Source organism: Hippoglossus hippoglossus, chromosome 12 (genome assembly GCF_009819705.1).
Source record: "Hippoglossus hippoglossus isolate fHipHip1 chromosome 12, fHipHip1.pri, whole genome shotgun sequence".
Taxonomy (NCBI): domain Eukaryota; kingdom Metazoa; phylum Chordata; class Actinopteri; order Pleuronectiformes; family Pleuronectidae; genus Hippoglossus; species Hippoglossus hippoglossus.
This window is the reverse complement of record NC_047162.1, coordinates 19,172,791-19,194,868: the sequence shown is the minus strand read 5'-3', so window position 1 is coordinate 19,194,868 and position 22,078 is coordinate 19,172,791. Positions and strand designations below refer to the sequence as shown.

Here is a 22,078-nt window from a genome sequence, read left to right as displayed (position 1 = left end):
AGCTTGGACTTTATTAAGTTTATTACTTCCTGTTTTACTTTGAAATTACACACCATGTCTGGTGTTTCTCTAGTCTTGCTTCCTGTGTTTTTCTGGGTTGTGATCAGCTCAGACAAAACGTAGGAAACAGTTATTTAAATGTGAACTGTGATGCGCTGGATTCCTTCAACTGGAACGCCAAGAATAAGCTTCCGTAGAACTTCTGCTCCCATAGCGTGCGTGTGTGCTCAGCTCGCCGTCGGCCATCACAGCTTCATTACAACCTTCAATCATCCAAAGTGACGGCGACACGTGGAGACGAAGGATAAAACCATCTGCTCCTCTCCTCACACAATAACACAGTTTATTGAAACGGCAGCTTAATGTCTTTAAAGTGATGTTTCAGAAATTGCTCAGTTTCACACCTGTAGTTTAGTTCAATTGGTCTAGAACACGGAAAAATAAAGTGAGACACGTGAAGGCAGATCGAAATAGAAACTGAGTCGCTTTTAGTTTACGGATAAAAATATGAAATAAATGGTTTTGATTGTGTTTTTCTAATGTAACTACATGTCGTCTTTAATCATTTCTGATGAAATCTTTCTCAGGAGCCACTCGGAGCTGTGGTATGAATCCAAAACGTACACGAGTGGAGTTAAGTGGCTGAAATAGAAAATAGAAAACGTCTCCTGTCCTCTCAGCTGGTCAGGAAGTCTCCATGTGTCCGGCCGGAGGAGCGTCACGCAGCTCATGTCGGTGACCTTTAGGCCACGGTAAAGGTCACCGAGCCTCAAAATCGACAGCTACCACGACAAAACAAGATCCATCGCCGTCTCCACGAGGAAACACCGACAGCAGGAGACGATGTGCTGTTACATTAGAAACTGGTCATCTTAGCAAATCTCTGTCTTCGTTTCTATTCTTAAAATATATATAATATATGTAAAAGTCCAGATCTGAGTGTTTCTGTTAATTCACATAAACAGCATATTACTTTAGACTGTAAATAAAGATGGACGACATGCCTGCTCCCAAAAAGTGAAGCCAAAACGTCTTGATTGCCCCCTGGTGGCTGAGAATGGGAGACGAGTTACGAATGTTTTCATTGACTTCATCTATTCCAGGCTCAGGAATTTGAGTCCGTCCCAGGTCACCGTAACGCAAACCACCAGACGGCTGATGTTGTGAGTTAAACTCATTACCTCAGAAGGTTAAGTTCTCGTCTGTGTCTGTTTGTTCTTGGCGGAGCTTCTCTGAGTGACGTAGTTAAATTAACTGGAACGTGACTTTTTATAAATGTGGCCAATCTTGGGTGAAAGTTACATATATAAATATAGATAATTATGCTCAATGTCAAATATTATTTTAATCATTCATATTAATATCTTCATTTATGTTTGCGTATATATTAAAACTTTAAATTTTGAGAATACATGAAGCAAAAAAGACTTGAATTTATGTTTATATTTTACATTAAAGATATTATGTTTGTTTTCTTAATTCAAGTTGGTTGTATTTGTGTTTTCTTTTTTATCTGTATAGTTATTTATAATAAAGTTTGGAGTTAAATATCAAGACTCAAGTAAAGTTTCTTTGTCATAAGGATTTGATAAAAATAGAAAACATAATAGAAACGTAAAATATAAAATATCAAGAATATGCAAATATGTGTAAAAAAGTAAATATAACAACTGAAACAAATAACAAAAAACAAGTATAAAAATAAAACAAATGAATAAACTTCAAATGTGCATTTGTCACCATTTTCTAAGATCTAATGAACAAAAATTCACATTTTAATAATAAACACATCCAAAGACTAAAGCTGGAAACTAGTTTCTAGATGATTACAGCTGCATCACATGGTCTCCCAGTATCTCATCATGTGACCTCAGCACGGAGCAGAACAGGGACAATCCCTGTATGATCGCCTGATATCATGAAATTACACCTAAAGAGCAGATGAAAAAGAAAAGCGACACGCTGCTGTAACTGAGAGCAGAGGGTTCACAGGGCCACTCCGAAGTAATCATATTGTTCGGGGCGCCATCAGCAGGACGGTGACATCACCACATCGTGAATAGTCGTGTGTTTCATTCTGTCGCACGTGATTTGTTTAATAGGAAAATGCACTGAGGGCAGGCGCAGACACGAAAGGGAACTGGACCAAAGATTCTCTCAGATAACACAACCACACGTTTTCCTCTTTCCTCCTACCCCTGTGAAACGTGCATGTGTCTGGGAGTCAGTGGCACAGACGCTGGGAAACGTTCAACCCCCAGTTGCTGAATGTGAAAAGGGCAGCTGGGTTCAAACCAATCTACTGAGACTCTGACACGAGGCATAAACATGGTGGGAGGATGTCCAGTGAACCGGAGGGAGGCGCTCCACAATTAATCGTGTTAATATATTGGACGGGTCTCATCGGTACAGAGCACAGACACACAACTGACACGCGGATGTAAATGAGCTCACAGCGAGGACACGATAAGGACACGCACAGCCAGGATCAGTTCAACAGGGTCCACTGATGCAACAGTGCTGCTACCACTGTGTGTGTGTGTGTGTGTGTGTGTGTGTGTGTGTGTGTGTGTGTGTGTGTGTGTGTGTGTGTGTGTGAGAGAGACGCAGCCATATTCCATAACTGCCGACAGTAAAAACCTAACAGGGCGACACGAGTCAAACACAAATCACTGGCGGACAACGTAAAGCATTACAACCCGAAGCAGAAACATTCCCTCTGAGCCGCAAACTGCCTGATCTGATTTACTTCACATGTTTCTGTGGTGGAGATGAAGCAGATCGTAAATATGAATCTGACAAGTGAGGGCCGGCGTCGCTAAAGGATGAAGCGTGAGCGTACTCACTGGAGGAGGTCGTCGCCATGTCCATAGACTCTATATGAAGACGGAAGACACGTCTCCACTTCCTCCCATTGAACAAACATTAAACCGAAATATCCCAGATACAGGCGCTAACGCACGTTCCCTACGAAGCCAAATTTAAATTCACTATATCTGCACCAAATTACAAACACTCATAAATCAGTCCCGTAAATATACCAGTTTTTTTTTTCTTCTATCAAGAGCCTTGAATTACTGTCTGAGAAATAAATGAAAATGTTGCAAAACGTCCCATCTCACAATTTACGTACAGATCTATATCCACAGACGGCCAATGATTCATATTTATTTCTGAGCAAAACCGAATTTTAAAAAGCAAATTATGGGAAACTTGCTGCAGTGAAGCCCGTCAGGTCGGAGCTGAGGTGAACGTGGAAAACAATCACTCAGTCATGCAGTTTCTATTACTGCCCTGGTAAAAAAGAATTTCCTTCCCCGTTTAAAAACCTGTTTACCCAGAGACACTCACAACAACCCAGGCAATGGACGAGAGGAAGAAACTTCACAGCTTGTAGGGGAAAGGTCACAAGTTCAAATCCCATAACGTGGATAAATAAGTATGGATTAGTCCATTTTCATCTGTTGTATTTAAAAATGTAAACTTTACAGATAGAGTTTTTGAAGTATTGAGATTTGAAGGCTACTTAGGGAGTTAATATCTTCAACCAAACTTCCACAGGGACAACAAACATTCTGGGTTTCAAGATTCAAAAAAAATCTGGATCCGACATCAGGATCTCTAACAGGATTTGCTGTTAAGCAGCTTAACAGCAAATCTAGGAGGACGTAGTGAAATTTGAAAATTATGTTGGTTACGTCACCTCTGAAATGAGACATCCTGCATGAGACCATGTGGAGTCACAACAGCCTCTCACACACCGAGTAGAAAGAGGTATTAACTGTTGAGACACTGAGACTCGGGGAACGCTCACGTCGTTGTTTTCCTGCCGCGCACAATGGAGACCAGTGTAGCTCCAAGTGCTGGTTCATCACGTCCTAATGTCTACGAGTCAGCAGAAATGGAAGTCGCCGATGTAATGACCACATCCACGTTTTTTTCTCTTTCAGAGTAACACAGCAGCTCCCGTCAATGGCAGATCAGTTTAGTGGAGACGATTCCAAAGCAAAGAGAGATCCTCAAAGAAATCCTGCTTGCCTGCCTAGGATGGTAAAATCTTTATGGACGGCACAGAACAACGGCCACAGATAGGGCTCCTCCCCGATGGTCGATCTTTTCGATGCCATTTGGTTTCAACTTCTTAAAAATAAACCGTGAATCCTGCAACTTACTTAGTCACACTAACTACAGGATGCTCACCGGCAAATACAAATTCTCTCACACACACACACACACAATGCTCTTGCTCATAGGGGAAGGCAGAACGATCAGGTTATTGAGGAGGATGGTTTTTCAGGTGATTTTGGTTTAATGGGAATGGAGCCCCCCCCCTCATCCCTGTATAAATCACCTAGTCCCTTGTGGAGATAATCACTGACACAATTACATTAACCTCATCTTCAACTGTTCCCTGTTTATCTGTTCTTCATTTTGACTGTTAAACGCTAACACACCCCACATACACACACACACACACACCCCACATACACACACACACATACACACACACCACACACACACACTCTCTCTGCTGGAGACTCATACATTTTTTAACAGCACTGGTGTCGTTAGTCTGTTCTTCCTCTCTCCTCCCTCGTACCTTCTTTCTTTTTCCGCCTGTACCTCTTTCCCCGGTAAAAGGTCACCATGTTGTCTTTCGGCCTCACGAAATGTCACTAATTAATGAAGGACAGACCTGCTCTGTGCACATTTAGCACTTTTAGTGTCTGCGTAAGTGACTCTTGACGGTCAGGAGGAAGGCGGACATTGTTTCAGAGCCTCAGTTTGTGCAGAGGAGGTTGAATTGGTTTGATTAAGTGTTGCACCTTGATTTGAGGAAATGGCGACTGTGAGTTTTCTTGAATCATGTGCTGCCGTGTGTGTGTGCGTATATTCACCAGTAGATTATATTGTTTGTCACATTTAACACACTGCACTGCTGATTGTATTTATGTATGTGAGGGAGAAAGAGACACCTCTGTCTGACTTATAAGAAAGTCACGTCAGCTGAGTCACGAGGAAGAGGAGGAGGAGGAGGAGGAGAAAACAACAGGGCTAAACAGACAAAGAAAAGTGAAGTTGGACGAGGAGGTCGAGGAGCAGAAAGACTTTGAAGAAGAGGAAAGGAAAAGAAGTCTGCAGAAGGAGGAAGAGGAGAGACGGGAGCAAGAGGATGAGGAAAAATAGAGAAAGTAAAAACAGAGCAATATTCAAATCTTCACCAGTGGATTGGGGGGGATGCTGGGGGGAGAGAGACAAGAACGGAAATTTGACATTAACGGTTCCTCACAGTATTTTTGCAAATACGCAAACAACCAAGTCAGTAGCTGCGGACATTCCCCAGAACTGTTCCTGCCCCACCCCAAGTAAAATGTCAAGGGAAAAAACATGTGACGGACGTGAAACTGGAAGAACACAAATATCTCAGGGTGAAGAAGAGGAGCCGTACACGTAGAAGACGAAGACGTCAAAGTGGAAAGACGAGGAGATTCAACAGCTTTAGACAATAAGGGCCAACGTCTGTGTGGATGTGCTGTAAACAACAACACACATCTTTCAGATCTGCTCCTCTTTACACTGAACAATGATTCAAGCACCTACAGTCGCTTTTATGTAAAAGTGACAACAGCCATCAGTCAACTCAAAACCCCTGAAAACCCTCAAAGCGCTGGAGCAGCTCTCACAGGTGGTTTACAGAGCTTCCTTCAGCAGCAGCAGAATTAATCTTCATCACGTCCATTAGAAGACATTTTCCAGATCCATGTTTCACTGGCAGCCGCAGAAATCCCACAGGGGACAGCTTCATGTTGGAGGAGAGTCAGGACACTTTCTCCGCCCACAGGAGCAGGAAGGAGACCAGAACGCAGCAGGACGCTCGTTATTTATTATCCCATCAGGCTTATTATCGCCACATTTACACCAAGCGACACGCTGCAGGTCCTGGCTGCTTCTCTGAGTGATCTGAACGACAGTCTGGTTCCGTCCCTGAGAGTTGGACTGAAAACAGTCCAACACTCAGAGCTGGCATAGAAAGTGAATGTCAGATCTTGTTTGCTTCATCTTTTATCAAGTAGTTCTTCATAATTGTCAGTTGTAGGCAAAGTTGTTGCACAGAAGAAGTTTGTGTTGAGACAAAGTTCAACATTTGAGAAATTAATGTTCAACTTTTAGAGTTACCTCCCTGCAGGTGTACGCCTCAGTGGGTTTGTGGGGAAATATGTAAGTAAGTACAAAGTAAATAAGGAAATTATTACTATTTTAAGATTCATCTTTTTTGTTAAAGATTTCTCTCCGTTTTTAAGAGGTGGTCGTACCTGTTAGATGAAACTTTCTGCAGATGCTTCAAACAGCAAATGAAATCTCTAAGCATGTTATGTAAAATGCTTTAAAGTATCGTCCGTCCCTGGTCGGCAGAATGAATAAATAAATAACGGCTGCTGTGTGGATGTATGGTTGGAAACTGCAGTGACTCCCAGTGGATTCAGCTCAATACGACCTCAGACATAAATAATGAAATCCTCCTCCGAAAACCATCCAGAGGCCGAGGCAGCTCCCAGAGAATCGTAACTCGTCTGACGCTAATGAGGAAGAGACGTTAAGAGGAAAAACAAGAAGAGACTGAAAGTGTGGACGGGGGAAGAGATGAAGAGGAGGGAGAAGAGAAGAGGAGAAGAAGAAGAAACTCGACGTTTAAAAAAGGCGTAGAACTAAAACAATCTGGTTTTCCACAGTGAAAGAGAAAAGATGAGCACGAATAAAATCCTGTTAATATAACTTGATGTTTTTTCCTCTTCCTTTATCCGACCCCTCACGTGTATCACCCATAGACTCTTGATCGCCCCCTGCTGGCTGGCTGCAGTATAGGACATGGACCAAACTAAAAAATATATTTTTTCCTCAAAGGTTTCTGTCATTTTAGGTGGCTCTGATATTTTTCATAAACTTTGATGGGACCCGGAATCTCTGAACCTCCACACCACCATCGCTACAACACTAATTTTGCCTTTCAGATGACGTTATTGGTGAAAGATGGCGGCGTTCGTATGCGGGATATTTCACCTTCATTTCATTATTTGCCGATGTTCTACTGTCTTCTCCGTCTCCAGAGAGCAAACTATTCATTTAGGTGTTTAGTGATTATTATACTTGACGTCAAAAGGGCAAGATGTCAGCACTCCAAGATATTTTAGCTTCATTTTTGTAAAACATTCGGAAGTGGAGCTGCGTCGTCCATCTTTATTTACAGTCTATGATGAAGATGTCGACAGTATTTGTTCACAGGATCTGAATCTGGGTTGGACTGTGTTTAAAAAACGTGTTTGGTCATTCAAATAACTTAATACATGTTTTTTAGAGATAGGTGATGTTGTACGTGTTTGTGTCTGAAACAGGGTTCAAGTAATGACATGTTCATATTCCATAAGATTTCATATAAACCCTACGTACAATGTATGGCTGAGGATGAGAGAGGTTTTAATGCACGAGAAAAAGAGGGAGTGACAAAGATGAGAGGGGAAGAGAGAGAAAGCAGAGGGAGGGGAGGACTGGCCAGTTGCCTGGTGACGGAGGCAGAAGGAGCGGAGGGAGAGAAGGTGAAGAAAGGAGAGAAGACGAGGAGGAGGAAGAGGAGGAGGAGGAGGAAGAGGAGAGGTGTGTGGTGGTTTTCCAAGTGCAAAGAGTTACTGGTCACGATGCTGCTGTCGTCCCACCCACTGCTCTCTCTCTCTCTCTCTCTCTCTCTCTCTCTCTCTCTCTCTCTCTCTCATCGTCAGCGGAGGAAGTCGAGCCGTCGTCTCTCAGGTTTCACGTCTCGTGTCTTTTTGACAGTTTATGAATCTGATTGTTGCCACGAAGGTGAAATTGTAAGTTTTTCAGCCCTAAGCAGAGTTTGTATTTTGAAGCCAGGAGCTTTTCTGAAGGCTGATTAATTAAAAGACCTCACATCCAATCAAAACACAAAACACAGCTTCATGAGCACTTCAGGTTCCACTGATACTTTCTATACTAACTAGACTTCATCGAGCTCAAACCTGCGCCAAAGGCCCAACAATCCCTTAAATTCAAATCAAGCTCTACCACTCATTAACATCAGTCCTCGAAATATATGAATTATTATTTTCATCAAGATCTAAATCCTGGGAAAAGCTATATCCACACTACTACATATTAGTTTTAAAAGGCATCTCTGCTTCTAAGTTTTCACCTGACGTCCACACTACTCCGGAGATTTTGCCGCCACCACCAACGAAGGGAAACCGTGAACATTAACAATCTAAGAAACTTAATATATTTGATTATGACATAATTAAAAGGTGCCAGATTAATATATGTAGCACATTTAAATACATGTGGCTAACTTTAAGTCTGTTTATGACTGGACGTCTGCATCAGTCACGTTTGTTCTTTCACACTCTGACGTTTGGTTTGTAAAGTGTTTCGACCTCAGACGACTCCACTTGCTTTTCCCCTCTCATCCTTTCTTTCTTTCACCTCATCCCTCTCTTCCTCTGCCCCACATTTCTGTTTCCTCTCCTCTCTCCTGCTGCTTCTCTCGTTCTTTCATTTTCCAAACCAGCTCACTTCTCCCTTGAAGTCGTCGCCACAATGAGCCGCGGGGAGACTTCTGACGTACATCAGGCAAACTGCTCCCAGCGTGACGCGGGATCAAAACAAGTCATAATAAAAATTAAAAAACTCGCAGACTTTATACCATTAAATGAAAGAAAAACTCAGATACCACCGATCCACAACTAAATAATAAAAGGTTGTAACTGTTGGTTTCACGGTTTCAGGGCCTGCGTCCTCAGGCAGAGTGTTTGTGCCCGTGACCTCGTTTCTTCTCTCTCAGCTGAAGCGAGGTTCACCGCCAGCGAATCAAAAGGAAACATCACAAACAACCAGTCACTCTCACACCTACGGACATTTTACAGTCTCCAATTAACCTGCTCGTGTTTGGACTGTGGGAGGAAGCCGGAGAAAACCCCAGCAGACACGAGGAGAACGTGCACACGCCACAGAGAGAGACTCCGACGTGCCTTAGCCCCGCCTCCCAGCACTGTGATCAGGGAGACACTTCAGCAGAAGCTCGCGGTGAGGTCACATCCTGTTTCACCACATGGGTTTCACGGCTGCTCCCTGAAAGTCCACAAATTGAGTCATCAAGCTTTTCTTTTTCTTTTTTTCCTGTAGAGTGAGTGCTCCGTCTACTTCAGGGGAGATTTCAGTCCCCAGAGGCAGCTGCGGAGTGAGAACTCCTCACTTTCACGCCGCTCTCTGAGGTAAAATCATTCCAGTCCATCAAGTCGACTTGGTGCCAGCTACAAGACCTAGATTTACTCCCAGTGAGTCGAGCTGCTGTCGTCTCAGATAATCAATATTGATGAACAGCACGGTATCGATATCACAAGCTGTATAATGGCTGATATACGATTGTCTCAGTATCTGCATCTGTGTAAATAATCCAGCTTCAGTCTACTCTGTGTGCTGCAGTAGGTCTCACTACATTCTTCAACTTGCAGAACATCCCATGTGTGCAGCCGTCGTCAAATGACACCTGTCATGTGACGCGGAGGAAAGTCATATGGTTCATCGCCGCAGGAGTTTGGACGTCAACTCGTACTGAACAAACACACAAGTGTTGTTTTCGGAAACACAACAACATCCCTGCTACTGCATTAATGATTCTTTTTGTGTGTCGCAAAAACTCCCTCTCATATCAACACACACTGGACAAAACACAAAGGCCTCACACACACACACTCACACACACAGACAGTATGTAACAGGCTGTATATTGCAGATATTGATTAATAATCCTCTCGGCTCAGAACATTATTAAACGTTAGATCGAGAAGATAAAAGCATCTAAAGGACCCAGATAGTTGATAAACTGGCCATGAATTAATACACTGAAAACTAATGAGATCTATATGTCACTGCCAAGGCTCCACCACGGGACTAAACACCGTCTGCACTCGTCTTTCTCTCTTTCTCTCTCTCTTCTTTGTCGTTTACTTGCTGCTGCAAAGTCTCATGATGAATTGATGCTCCTGTCTGAGTTTCTACGTGTTCACCTCCATCTCTCTCAGCGGGGATTTCTCTTCTTTTATTTGCCCGATGAAAACGAGCCTCTCTTCTTTCCGTCTCTCTTAGCCTGCTTTGACAGGTAGTGATTCTTTTATTTATTTATTTATTTTTTATCATAGCTTTGCATCACACGGGCTTTGACGCCGAGATGTGGAGGAGACCTGGAGGCACAACATCAGTACAGCCTGTGCAATCTCCTCTGCTTCTGGGGGAAACCTTCACATTTAGATTTCTTTTCCCTGCACAATATAAATATTATATTTCCCTCACCACTCTCTCTCTCCACTATGGCGGCTGGTCGAGGAAGGACAGAGGAATCCTTTATCAAATCGCAGCCGTGACATTTTGTGATTCTTCTTTCCCCTCCACTCAAGTCCACTTGAGTTACATTTTCTATCAAAAGGCACAAACGCTGCCATTAAGTGTGAACGAGCAGATTTTATTAATACTTAAATATTTGAGGGGGTGTGTTTAATCGTCAGGTAATCAGACTGTGTCTCTGCCCCAAAAGGAAGCAGCAGATTAGGACTTATTAATAATTAATGTAACCAGCAGCAGTCACTGTACCGTATTCAGAGAGGTGCCTCAGGGTGTGTGTGTGTCTGTGTGTGTGTGTCTGTGTCTGTGTCTGTGTGGACTTTTATTTTGTCTCATATCTTTTTCTGATCGCCTCTTTGGTCCAGTTTGTGTGAATATAAGAAATATTTGTGCCACACACAGAAGAATAACAGAGGAATCGTTCAGAGATCAGTGAACCTCTGCTGTATATAAATCAACATCAGCCTCCGTCATTAAAACTGCACTGCATGGCGAGGAGTCCCTGTCACAGGAAGTAGTGATCCTGGTTTATATATGAGCGAGGATAAAAGGGTGCAGCTGAGGGGAGAGCTGATTTACTGTCCACAGCAAGTCTTCACTATCGATCCTGGTCAAACCCACAGCTCCTGTTCTCACTCAGTTCAATCCATGTCCATTTCTCACAGCCCCGGGTCTGTGGAGCCGCAAACTTCTAGGAAAGTATCTGTTAAAGCCTCCGGAATAAGAGATAAATCTGCCAGGGAAATTTTAACCCTTTCAGCTCCTCGGCATAGAGTCGGATGATGAGTAACGAGAAACCTTAGGTAGAGAAATGTCATATTTGATCTAATCCAGCAGTGGGGTCTGTGTTTTGTGTTGGATACGGATAATAAAACTATTGTCTGACGCCAGTTTTGACTGTGACTTGTGTTTATTTGCTCCAAACAGCCTGTAAAGTCGGGATAAATTCAAGTTTAGGTCCATCTTTCCCATAAAGTTGAGCTCTCCGTCAGGCTCCACCCCCCCCCACTGTCACAGTGGGTTCCATAATTTAAATCTTTTCCATTTTTCATAAGAATAAATAGATTTTGTGCAGCAGAAATGTTTTTTTGTGGATCATCTCACCACCTCTAGGTTGAGAAACACCAGCTTAATTCATATTTATTCATATTCCCTTTTTCATCCATGCCCTGTTTGTCGTTTATCTTCCCTCCCTCCATCCTTCTCTGTCCATCTTCCTTCAGTGATCTCCTGAATGATAAAACAACTCTAATCTGTAATCACGGTCAAAATATTTCCACATGTTCCAGCTTGTTCCTCCCTGATGCCGTCGTCTTTTAATTTCCACGAGCTGCATCCCCCGTTTCCATGGTAATGTCTGAAAGTCCAGTTGTGCTTTTGAGGTTCATCAGCAGAGAACCGCAGCCCCTGAGAGTTCAGGTTAGGTGTTTTGCTGTGATGATTCCCTGTGACCTTTTAACACTGGGACGGCTCTCCCTAACCAGTGTGCCCTTTTCGTCTCGCTCTCCGTCTTTCTCTGTCTCCGTCACTGTCTCTCTCCCCTCCTCCTGCCGCCCTCCTGCAGGGTATCGACTAGAAGCACCAGGAATCAGCCCTTCTGAGATGATTAATGCATAGATAAGATTTCCACCTGATACCGTGGGCTGGCTGCAGTGTGTGTGTGTGTGTGTGTGTGTGTGTGTGTGTGTGTGTGTGTGTGTTTTCCTGAGAGTCCCGTCTGTGGGCAGAATTAACTTTTAGTGATAGAAATGATTCTTGGCAGATATAACCCGGTGGAGATAAAGCTCAGCAGCCGTCTCGAGCCAAAGAACCCAAAGTTTTTTCTCCACAGAGCCAATGAGCTAATTTGCAAATCCGAGCTGGAACAAATAAACGCTGATCAGAATGAACTCGGTGATCAGCTGGAGATTTATCTCATCAACGGTTCTCAGCCAACAAAAGTTCACTTTTGATGGTTCTGAGTCGACTGCTTTGTCTGTCATCACTTTCCTCAAACTGTCCAACGCTGCAGCTCCTCCGTTCAGCCTCTGACTCAAACACTGTGATATCGTGATAAGGCCCAGTCTGCTCTGATTGGTCGACCACTTCCAGTTCGTGTAGGAAACGTCGACCACCGCTCTCCCTTCACCTGGCTTTGTTAGACGTTGGGCTTTTTAACTTTGCTGAACGTTTACATTCAGCTTCATGACAAACTAGAGGAAGGAAACACTGAAAAAACATCACGTATCTTGAGTGCTTTAAAAATGTTCATCCATATTTATACCCACTCCGACCCTCTCTATTGTTTTCAGGTCTCTGTAGCGTTTGCATTTGTCTCTGGGTTCGCGGATGGAGAAGCTGTGACACATTCAGGTTAACGATTTGATCTCCGGTGTCTCGCTCGGATCAGCCAGTCAGTCTGTATAATTCACAGACGGATAAACTGGAGAGAGCGGCCTGAGGGAAAGAGACGGAGGGGGGGGGGGGGGTGTAAAAGACAGACAACAGACTCAACCTGAGTTTATCACGTAGAATCCAGCTGAGCTAAAAAACCAAGTTTCACAAGGTGACAAAAGGCGCTGAAGTTGTAAACACTGCCAGTAAACCCCCCGTCCAATGACATCAGCTCTTTGAGAGAGCAACAGCCAATGGGAAGACTCCACCAGCCAACCAATGCTTTAACTTCACAAGTTAATTTGAGTCTCTTTTTATTATTTCTTGACAAATTAAAAGCTATTTTGAGGAAGCTGAGGCCGTCAGTGTTTAATAACAGAAGCAGATAACAACCCCACGAGCCGAACGCGATCTGTAACCTCCAGTCTGGAGCCTCCACCGAGGAACCAGCCTGGTCTGATACCTGAGACGGGAAACAATAAAGCTGCCGGCGGCTCGAGGGACACGACTGCATTACCCGACCAATAAAGACGGCTTCCTCTAATTACCTCTGCTCACTCCGTGTCTGTTTACAAACTGATTTATGAGTCAACGAATGCCAGGATTCTGCCGACGGGACGGAAGAGAGATAATCGTTACTGTCACGGCGTCGGTGGAGCTTCTCGTGAAATATTAGGATTTAAATAATAGCTTTACGATGAATTTTCAAACAGGTGACAGGTTCAGACAAGTGTGGGCGTTTGATTTGTGACAGCAGCTGAAAAAAAAACGTACATATTTAAAAGTTTACTCCTGTTCGTCTTCTCATAGACGATGTTAGGAGCTGAAGACATAACGGAAATGTTTCCAGGGGACCCGAGGACATGATGCACCTGCTGTAGTTCATTGCTCGGTGAAGTTATTAAAGTCTGCTCCTGGTCTGTGTTGACGGAGCTTCACAAAGCATTGAACTACAGCAGGTGCATCACTTTCTCACGTCCCCTGGAAACATTTCCGGTGTCGTTTTCCGCTATTTGCAGCGTGTTCCTGTCTTTGCACGTGTTGTGACTTTTTGCATCGCAAGTGTCGTCAAATGGAGGAAGTTGTTTTCTTAATTTGCACGTGTTGTTTTTCTATTTGCATGTTATTTCTTGAACTCTCTCGGCCACCGTACAAAACTGATACGGAGCCAAAACACTCGCTTGGACAGAGATCGGCCATTTTCAAACGTAAACACAGTCGTATGGATGAAGCCTGAAAACCGAAACGTTACCTTGAATAAAGTTGGTGATTTCTCTGGGTTTGAAGATTGTTGGAAACATTTTGGATAATGTAAGAGGTAGATAGTCAAACTAAATATATTACATTTGTCTAATTGGTTTTAGACATTTTAATATTATCCAAACTAAACAGGATGCAGGTGAATTATGTATTTCAGTCTCACACACTGCAGCCATCAGTGTATTACACACACACACACACACACACACACACACACACTCTCTCTCTCTCTCTGAAACACAAACACACGCACGCACACACACACACACACACACACACACACACACACACACACACACACACACACACACAGTGTTTGGACACTTTGCTCCTCCAGCTCCTCCAGCAGCCCCGGCGCCGGGCTATGACTCATGCCGCCTCCCTCGCACTGATGCCGGGGACGACAACACGGAAACGCGCCGATAAACAACAAGCAAACAACCGTGCGTGTGAGGCACGACGAGCCCGGAGGCTGGAGGCGGCTCCGGGGACACGTCCCCCGTCTCCCCCCCCGGGACTCACCTCTGTTTGACGGCACAGAAACAAAGTCAGACGCGGCTCTCAGGTGTCTGCTGCTGCCGGACCAGTGCGTCTCCTCCTCCTCCTCCCAGGCGTCGCATGTCTCCCACGGTCCTGATGGAGAGGAAACCCCGGCGCAGAGGACCAGCCGCCCGGCCCCGGAGCTCGGTGTGTCGGCCCGGTGTGGGTGGGTGACAGCGGGCAGCAGCGTGAGGAGTGACCGGGCTCAGCGCAGCGTCCGGCGGGTGTGAAGATGAAGATCTGCGGCTTCCTCCAGGGTGGACTCCTGCCGCGTTCAGGGACCGCTCACTGCGTCGGAGTTATCAGAGTGGCTCTGATGATTTAAAGGTTCAGCGTGTGGAGTTTAGTGACATCTAGTGGTGAAGTGTCGTGTTGCAGCTGAACACCCCTCACCTCACCCTCCCCTTCCAAACATGAGAGCTTCAGTTGTCAAAACTCAAAAGGTTTAGTTTGTCCAGTCTGGGCTACTGTAAAGAACATGGCTGCCTCCGTAGAGAGGAGCCGCTCCTGATGTATATATAAAGTATTTATATATAAAGTGTTTAAATATAAAGTATTTAAATATAAAGAGGTCATTCTAGGGTAAAGAAAACAATAATTCTTACAATTTCAATGAAACACACTAGTGATGAATGCCACTTGTACTAGAACAACTTTATTTGCCAAAAAATCTAGAAGAAAATATATGACACACTACCAGTGATGGTATAAGGTCATTCTACTTTTATTTTATTGTTTTACACACTTCTATCTATTTGTACTACTTTACCTTTTACCATATTTTGCTTTAAATTAGTTTTTAGCTGTGCTTTCAGATTTTAAATGGTTTCCTTTTAGTTTTGTCTGTGTTTTCTCCACCTCTGTCGCCAGTGACGAAAAAGACTTAAGGGCATTTTTTAGTCCATCGTGCGTTGAATAAATTTGATAATGGACCAAAACTACAAGCAACCGCACTTGTGAAATGTGAAGCCGGTGATTCCTGCAGCACCTGAAGGCAGCAGCGGTTGTGTGTCGCGACTCCACTTAACTGTGTTGGAGCTGTGACGTCACGGGGGTCCTAACGCCTGCGGGGTTTCCTCCGGATTCACTTTGTCCTCAGTGATCAACAGGTGATGATAAATGTGCTTATTCAACTTTTAGAAACACAAACAAACAGCAAATAGGTGCAATAGACAAATATATGATCATAAAAAAACTAATTACAGAAAAAAGAAAAGAGCACAGACCTGACAGAGTACAGCATCGTCTCATGATATTAATATTTAAAGAGTATTTCAACACACGACCACACAATCCTGGAGGACACCACCGAGTGACCCTTTCTATACATCATGTCTGAACACACAGAGAAAATCAATATGCACCAAGACGAGTGTGTTAAATCTATAAGGATGAGCACAAGACAAATAAACAATAAATGTAGTCATTATTATTACAGGATTAATAAATGAGATTTAATGTGATTTCTTGACAAAAACAAAAGTAATATTAAAAACACTGTATTTTCCTTATACAGCCTCTTATTTTTGACCTGATGATGATTTTTATTTCCAGCAGAAGAAGAGCTGATTCTAATAGACTCTAATGTACAGGTTAATAAACAGCCTCCTTTCACCGGTGGGTAATACTTTTAATTTTAAATAATATCAACTCACAGGGCTCCGGTTAATCTTTCAGTCAAATCTCATTGGCTGCCTCTCAGTCGTCATGGACACCACACGCCTCTGCAAACATGTGAGCTGCCAGAGCAAATGGTCTGCAGCGCCTGAACACACATGTTTTTAGCAAGCTTATAGCTTGTGTGTGTGTGTGTGTGTGTGTGTGTGTGTGTGTGTGTGTGTGTGTGTGTGTGTGTGTGTGTGTGTGTGTGTGTGTGTGTCAAGCTGCATTCAGGATCAAAGTTTTACCACCACAACCTGTTGCCATAGAGACGTGACAGTGGATTCTCTATTGAAGGTGCTGAACGAGAGAAGAACGTGAGAACTGTTCACGACAGGAGTTCAGAGAAGAAACATCACAGCGTCCAAGCCACCATTTTGTAAACAGTGATGTAACAGCGAGGTTCACGTGTCCTGTAAACATCAGAACCTTCACATCCTGTCGAACTGAGCCTCTAAATTCTGTCATGTCAGAGCTGCGCTTTAGCAAAATGCTGAAAGAAGCATGGAACACATTGTTTTTTTATCATATTCACTTTCCTGGTTCGAGCCATTTAATGTAAATAAAGATGCTGGATACGAAAGCTGCCATTCAGCCAGAAGATCCAGAGTCCAGGGAGGTGCAGGCGCTGCAGCAGGAGGTGGAGGCCGTCAGTCGCTCTGCTGATGAAGCCATGAAGAACACGGAGGAGATCTTCTCTCAGCTGGTGCGTCTCATCAAGGTGAAGCAGCAGATCAGATCCCGGCAGGAAAACAGAAGTCGCCCGAGCTGAGGAGGTTCAGGAGAAGCTGCAGCAGGAGATCGATGAGATGAGGAGCAAAGACACAGAGCTGGAGAAACCCCTGAACACAGAGGAGCACATCGAGTTCCTCAACAAGTCTCAGAAAACCGACGAACCTACCCAGCATCAATTTTTTATACTTGATGCTTTTTTTCAGCCACAAGAGGAAACCAAGACCAGTGGGGGATTCTTGAAACGTTCCCAACGAATCATATTGATTTGGAAACAGGTCCTGGGCTCTGGAGTGTTTCAGGTGTTACTACTTTCACCTCAGGCCCTCGGTGCTCCACAGCGGGGGTGTACCTGGACCACAGAGCAGGCGTTCCGACCTTCTACAGCGTCTCTGACACCGTGACTCTGCTCCACAGAGTCCAGACGCAGCCGCTCCATCAGGGACTCTGTGTTTTCAGCACGTACAGCCATCGACCTGCAGCTGAGCTCTGAGTGGGACAGAAGTTACAGCGAGAGCAGAGGCTCAGCTTCCCCAGTCTGTTATCATTGATCTGATTTAATAACAGCTATTGATTTGATATGTAATTACCTCCCGTGTCCATTTGTTTGCACAATTACACAAAAGGTAACAGATCAGATTTCCATGAAACTTGGAAAGACACAGGAAAAGAAAGAACTTTTTCAACATTATGAGACTATGAGAGGATTAATATTTATAAGTGTGGTGCAGCTTGATCATATTTATGTATTTTTATCATATATCACTACTGAGTGATGTTCCAATTTATTATCAAATTCAGCAACTCAATCAAACAAGCTTTTCTTTTCATCGAGATACATGAATTAATAAAATGGCTTCACTTATAGAAGCTGCTGTCGCCCATCAGTATGTATGTATGTGTGTATTTATTTTTGTACGTGTGTATGTTAAACAATTAAAATGTATTGTTACAATGCACTGATTAAAATGTTTTTGTGCTTTAACATATTAAGCTGTCGACCATTAGAGTGTTTATTTATGTGAACACTTGCACTTTACTTCTTCTCACAAACGTTTGTTTATTATAAATTTATTTTAAAAATAAAATAAATTTAAAAAATCATTATAACTAGGGCTACGTTGTAGCACTGAACGGGGAGACAGACATCTGTCTGTATTGTGTTTTACTGTGTTGCTGTTGCCTTTGTTGCAGTCCGTCCAAGCAACAAAGGCAACAGCAACACAGTAAAACACAGACTCCTTTGTTGTTGAATAGTGACATTAAAGCCAACTTTAATCAGCAGGATACTTAACTGACAACTGAAAAGACACTTATCAGTTGGATCGAAGAGTGCAACAGAACTGCTCTACAAGTCCAACACCGAGACCACAGCGGAAACTCCATCAGTCAACAGCTGAGGGAATCATAGGTCTACAAGAAAACTGCTCCAACAGCAACACAGAGCCAAACTCAGAGAAAACCATGGAAGGCCTCCTGCAACAACTGGAAGTCTCCGAGTTACAGAATAAGAAGCTGTCGCTGGAGAACAAATCTCTTAAGGTGCTGATGAACAGCAACAACAGCAAATGGAATAAGGACAAGACACGGATGCAGGCTGGGATTGCTTCATTGGAGAGTAAATTGAAGAATGCCAAGGTGGTACAGACAGGACTAGAGTCCAAGCTGAGGGAAATGAGGTTGATCGTGAAGGACAAAGATATTCAGTTCCTAAACAATCCCCCCGAAGAGCCACAGGCTGTCATTCAGAGGATAACAGAGGAGTTACGTAAGTACCAGCAGAAGGTTGAGGATGTCGCCAGGGAAAAAGTAATTGCCACTTTCCAAAGTGAAAAGACCGCGCTGGTCAATAAGAATGACGAGCTCATGGCCAAACTGAAGACCACACAGTCTCAGATCCTCCAGAGCGAGACTGACTGTATCCTAAAAGTCAACGCTTTGGAGAATCAGCTAGCGAGTGAGCAGTTGGAGAAGGACGTCTGCGTTCAAAAAATCAAGGAGCTGGAGAGTCTGGTAGAAACCACAGAGGAGAAGTGGCTCAATTTGCAGGAGGAGTCGCAAATCGAATCTGAGAAGACGGATGAGGATATCAAGTTCCTAATCGTGAAGACTATTAAGCTTCAGGTAAGTGACCTGATCAGCTCAGTTTTATTTGAACAATAACTTGTTGGATTGTGAGTTTGTTTCAGATTTAGACTTTGAGAGTGAAAATAATCTCTTGTCTTTTCAGGAGCTGGCCCTCATGTCAGACAGCGACAAGGCCAGAAGAAGAAAGGATGCTAGAAAAACTCAGAAGGAGGAAGAAAAGAGACTGAAGAAGGAGCTGAAAGAGAAGAAGGAGCAGGAGAAGACAGAGAAAAAGCAAAGAGAGAAGGAGGCGAAGAAGGAGAGAAAGACAACTTCTCACCTCCCTTCACCCTGTTAACCCCCTCCACCTCTCCCATCCTTCCACGCCCCTAATCCTGTCTCCCATCCCCCCCCCCCCCCCCACACACACACACACACACAAACTTGTATGTATCCTCACTTAAAAAATAAAAAAATTGAAAAAAGATTCACACGTCAGCCTGATGTCCATTTTGTCATGTACGGTTCCATTAAGAGTTAAATGGACATCGAAGCACCATATGCATTGGGGCATGAATTCTGTGTGATTGACAGCTAGTATCGTCCAATGGGTGCAGGTCACAGGTGTAGGTAAAGCCAAAATTCCTTCACACACCCACACACACACACAAACAAATAGAGAAAACTCTGATCAATTATAGAAATAATTGTGTGTAGCATAATTTACATTTATTTCATTATTCTTTGTTATGGGTTAGTTATGCTTGCAACATGACGAGGGCGGTTCGACCCCACCCAAGTCTTCTCCAGGTTCAAACTTAAAGGTGGAAAACGGACGGTCTTCCTCTCCAAAGTGCATCCACCCATCAAGGGCTTCACCAAGATGAAGCCCTTGATGGGTGGATGAACCCAGTTTCAGTGTTGTTTGGTAACGCACAATGCACAAAGTTGTTGTCGTGCTCATGTTTCATGCATGAGATTCGGTGCATTTAGAGCAACATGACAACAGTGATCTGCAAAGTTTCCAGAACATCGTTATGTTAAGGAGGAGGAGGTTGTAAGGTTAAATTTCAGGTTTCCCCAAAACCGAGTCACAAATGTACAAAAATGTCCCAGTTTCTTCTTCTGCTGTTTGTTGAAGGCAACGGTAAAAGTACAAAATCCACGTTACCACAACGTGCGACATTTACGTCTGTCCGTCCCAAAAAATTAAAAATACGGACAGACAGACGAAACAAATTAAACAAAATCCGTCTGTCTGTCCGTCCAATGCCTAAATTAAATTTGCTGTTTGAATCTATTTATATTTGCAGTAGATTGTTATTGATTGATGTATTTATTAGCTGATTATATCAGAATCACTGTTGATTTAAGAAAATAAATAAATGAATGACAGAAACACGGAAACTGAGACAGAGCGGAACCTTTGTCGAGTGACTGCGGCCACACGGAATGTTTTTGTTGCAGTACGCGAGAACACGGAAGTGAAGCAGCGCTCCTGTGTTGACGTCTCATGTCTTCGTCTCTTTCCGGGTAAACCTGCGCACCTGAGGGAGCCATGGCGGTGAGCGCGGTCCACCTGGAGTCCGACGCCTTCCTGGTGTGCATGAACCACGCGCTGAGCACGGAGAAGGAGGAGGTGATGGGCCTGTGCATCGGGGAGGTGGAGGGCTCCCGCATCGTCCACATCCACTCCGTCATCATCCTCCGCCGCTCGGACAAGAGGAAGGACCGGGTGGAGATCTCCCCGGAGCAGCTGTCCGCGGCCTCCACGGAGGCGGAGCGGCTGGCGGACATGACGGGCCGGACGATGCGGGTGGTCGGCTGGTACCACTCCCACCCGCACATCACCGTGTGGCCGTCCCACGTCGACGTGCGCACCCAGGCCATGTACCAGATGCTGGACCAGTGCTTCGTGGGCCTCATCTTCTCCTGCTTCATCGAGGACAAGAACACGAAGACGGGCCGGGTGCTGTACACCTGCTTCCAGTCCGTGCAGGCGCAGAAGGGCTCCGAGTACGAGCGGGTGGAGATCCCCATCCACGTCGTGCCCCGCGAGGCCATCGGCAAAGTGTGCCTGGAGTCCGCCGTGGAGCTGCCGCGGATCCTGTGCCAGGAGGAGCAGGACACGTACCGCAAGATCCACAGCCTGGCGCACCTGGACCCCGTCACCAAGATCCACAACGGATCCGTGTTCACCAAGAACCTGTGCAGCCAGATGTCGGCGGTAAGCGGCCCGCTGCTGCAGTGGCTGGAGGACCGGCTGGAGCAGAACAAGCAGAGCATCGTGGAGCTGCAGCGGGAGAAGGAGGCGCTGCTGCAGGAGCTGGCGGCTCTGTGAGCCCGGGGGACACACTGGAGGGTGGAGGGAGGACAGACAAGAGGGTGGAGGGAGGACATGGTGGAGGGAGGACCGGCTGGAGCAGAACAAGCAGAGCATCGTGGAGCTGCAGCGGGAGAAGGAGGCGCTGCTGTAGGAGCTGGCTGCTCTGTGAGCCCGGGGGACACACTGGAGGGTGGAGGGAGGACAGACTGGAGGGTGGAGGAGGACATGGTGGAGGGAGGACCGGCTGGAGCAGAACAAGCAGAGCATCGTGGAGCTGCAGCGGGAGAAGGAGGCGCTGCTGCAGGAGCTGGCTGCTCTGTGAGCCCGGGGGACAGGGTGGAGGGAGGACAGGGTGGAGGGGGACATGGTGGAGGGAGGAGAGACTGGAGGGAGGACAGGATGGAGGAGGGAGGACAGGGTGGAGGATGGAGGGAGGACAAGGTGGATGGTTGAGGGAGGACAGGGGGGAAGGAGGACAAGGTGGAAGGAGGACAGGGTGGAGATCCCTGACAGTTCTCCATCTGCAGACGAGAGACTCTAGTTTTAGCTTCTTCACTATTTTCTTTTTTTAAAGTCTTGATTCTTGCTGATGGATTTTCTTCAGTTTCGTGGCTGCACAGCTGTGAACTAACATCTGGTCAGATTTATAGTTTTGTTAATTATTGATTAGTTTGATCTGATTGTTCCTGATTTAAATTCTATTTGAATTTCATTTTG

The 22,078-nt window shown here is 44.8% G+C and overlaps 2 protein-coding genes and 1 long non-coding RNA gene across 12 annotated transcripts in view; 2 read left to right on the top strand and 1 right to left on the bottom strand.

Moving 5' to 3' along the window:
* The window catches only part of rab27b (RAB27B, member RAS oncogene family), a 31,773-nt gene extending 16,906 nt beyond the window's left edge, over positions 1-14,867 (bottom strand). Inside the window, exon 1 of one of the 2 annotated variants that reach the window (XM_034601659.1) lies at positions 14,560-14,867. The gene's annotated coding sequence lies outside the window, so the exon portion shown is untranslated. Of the gene's footprint in view, positions 1-4,976; positions 4,982-14,559 lie in introns of those variants that run through there. The other variant, XM_034601663.1, reaches the window with a different exon arrangement.
* On the top strand, positions 1,204-19,880 carry LOC117771401. The gene is made up of 3 exons (XR_004615580.1): positions 1,204-1,214; positions 1,486-1,488; positions 19,794-19,880. It is a non-coding gene; the product is annotated as an uncharacterized LOC117771401 (long non-coding RNA).
* A 607-nt stretch (positions 19,881-20,487) lies between these two features.
* brcc3 (BRCA1/BRCA2-containing complex, subunit 3) lies at positions 20,488-22,030 on the top strand. Of its 9 annotated transcripts, none has more exons than XR_004615575.1 (3): positions 20,488-21,292; positions 21,600-21,809; positions 21,842-22,030. XR_004615575.1 is itself a non-coding variant. In XM_034601648.1 (3 exons), the coding sequence occupies exons 1-2, from the start codon at positions 20,594-20,596 to the stop codon at positions 21,681-21,683; spliced, it is 783 nt and encodes a 260-aa protein (XP_034457539.1). In that variant the 5' UTR covers positions 20,488-20,593; the 3' UTR covers positions 21,684-21,687; positions 21,770-22,030. The 9 variants fall into 9 exon arrangements, 8 of the variants coding, with proteins under 8 accessions (XP_034457539.1, XP_034457536.1, XP_034457538.1 ...); XM_034601648.1 differs by having other exon boundaries at positions 21,600-21,687; positions 21,770-22,030; XM_034601645.1 differs by having other exon boundaries at positions 21,600-21,704; positions 21,742-22,030.
* The last annotated feature ends 48 nt before the right edge of the window (positions 22,031-22,078 follow it).

Coding starts and splice junctions, on each gene's coding strand:
- brcc3 (XM_034601648.1), top strand. CDS start 20,594: ATGGCGGTGAGCGCGGTCCACCTGGAGTCCGACGCCTTCCTGGTGTGC. Junction 21,293..21,599: donor CGCTGCTGCAGTGGCTGGAG/GACCGGCTGGAG, acceptor TGGTGGAGGGAG/GACCGGCTGGAGCAGAACAA.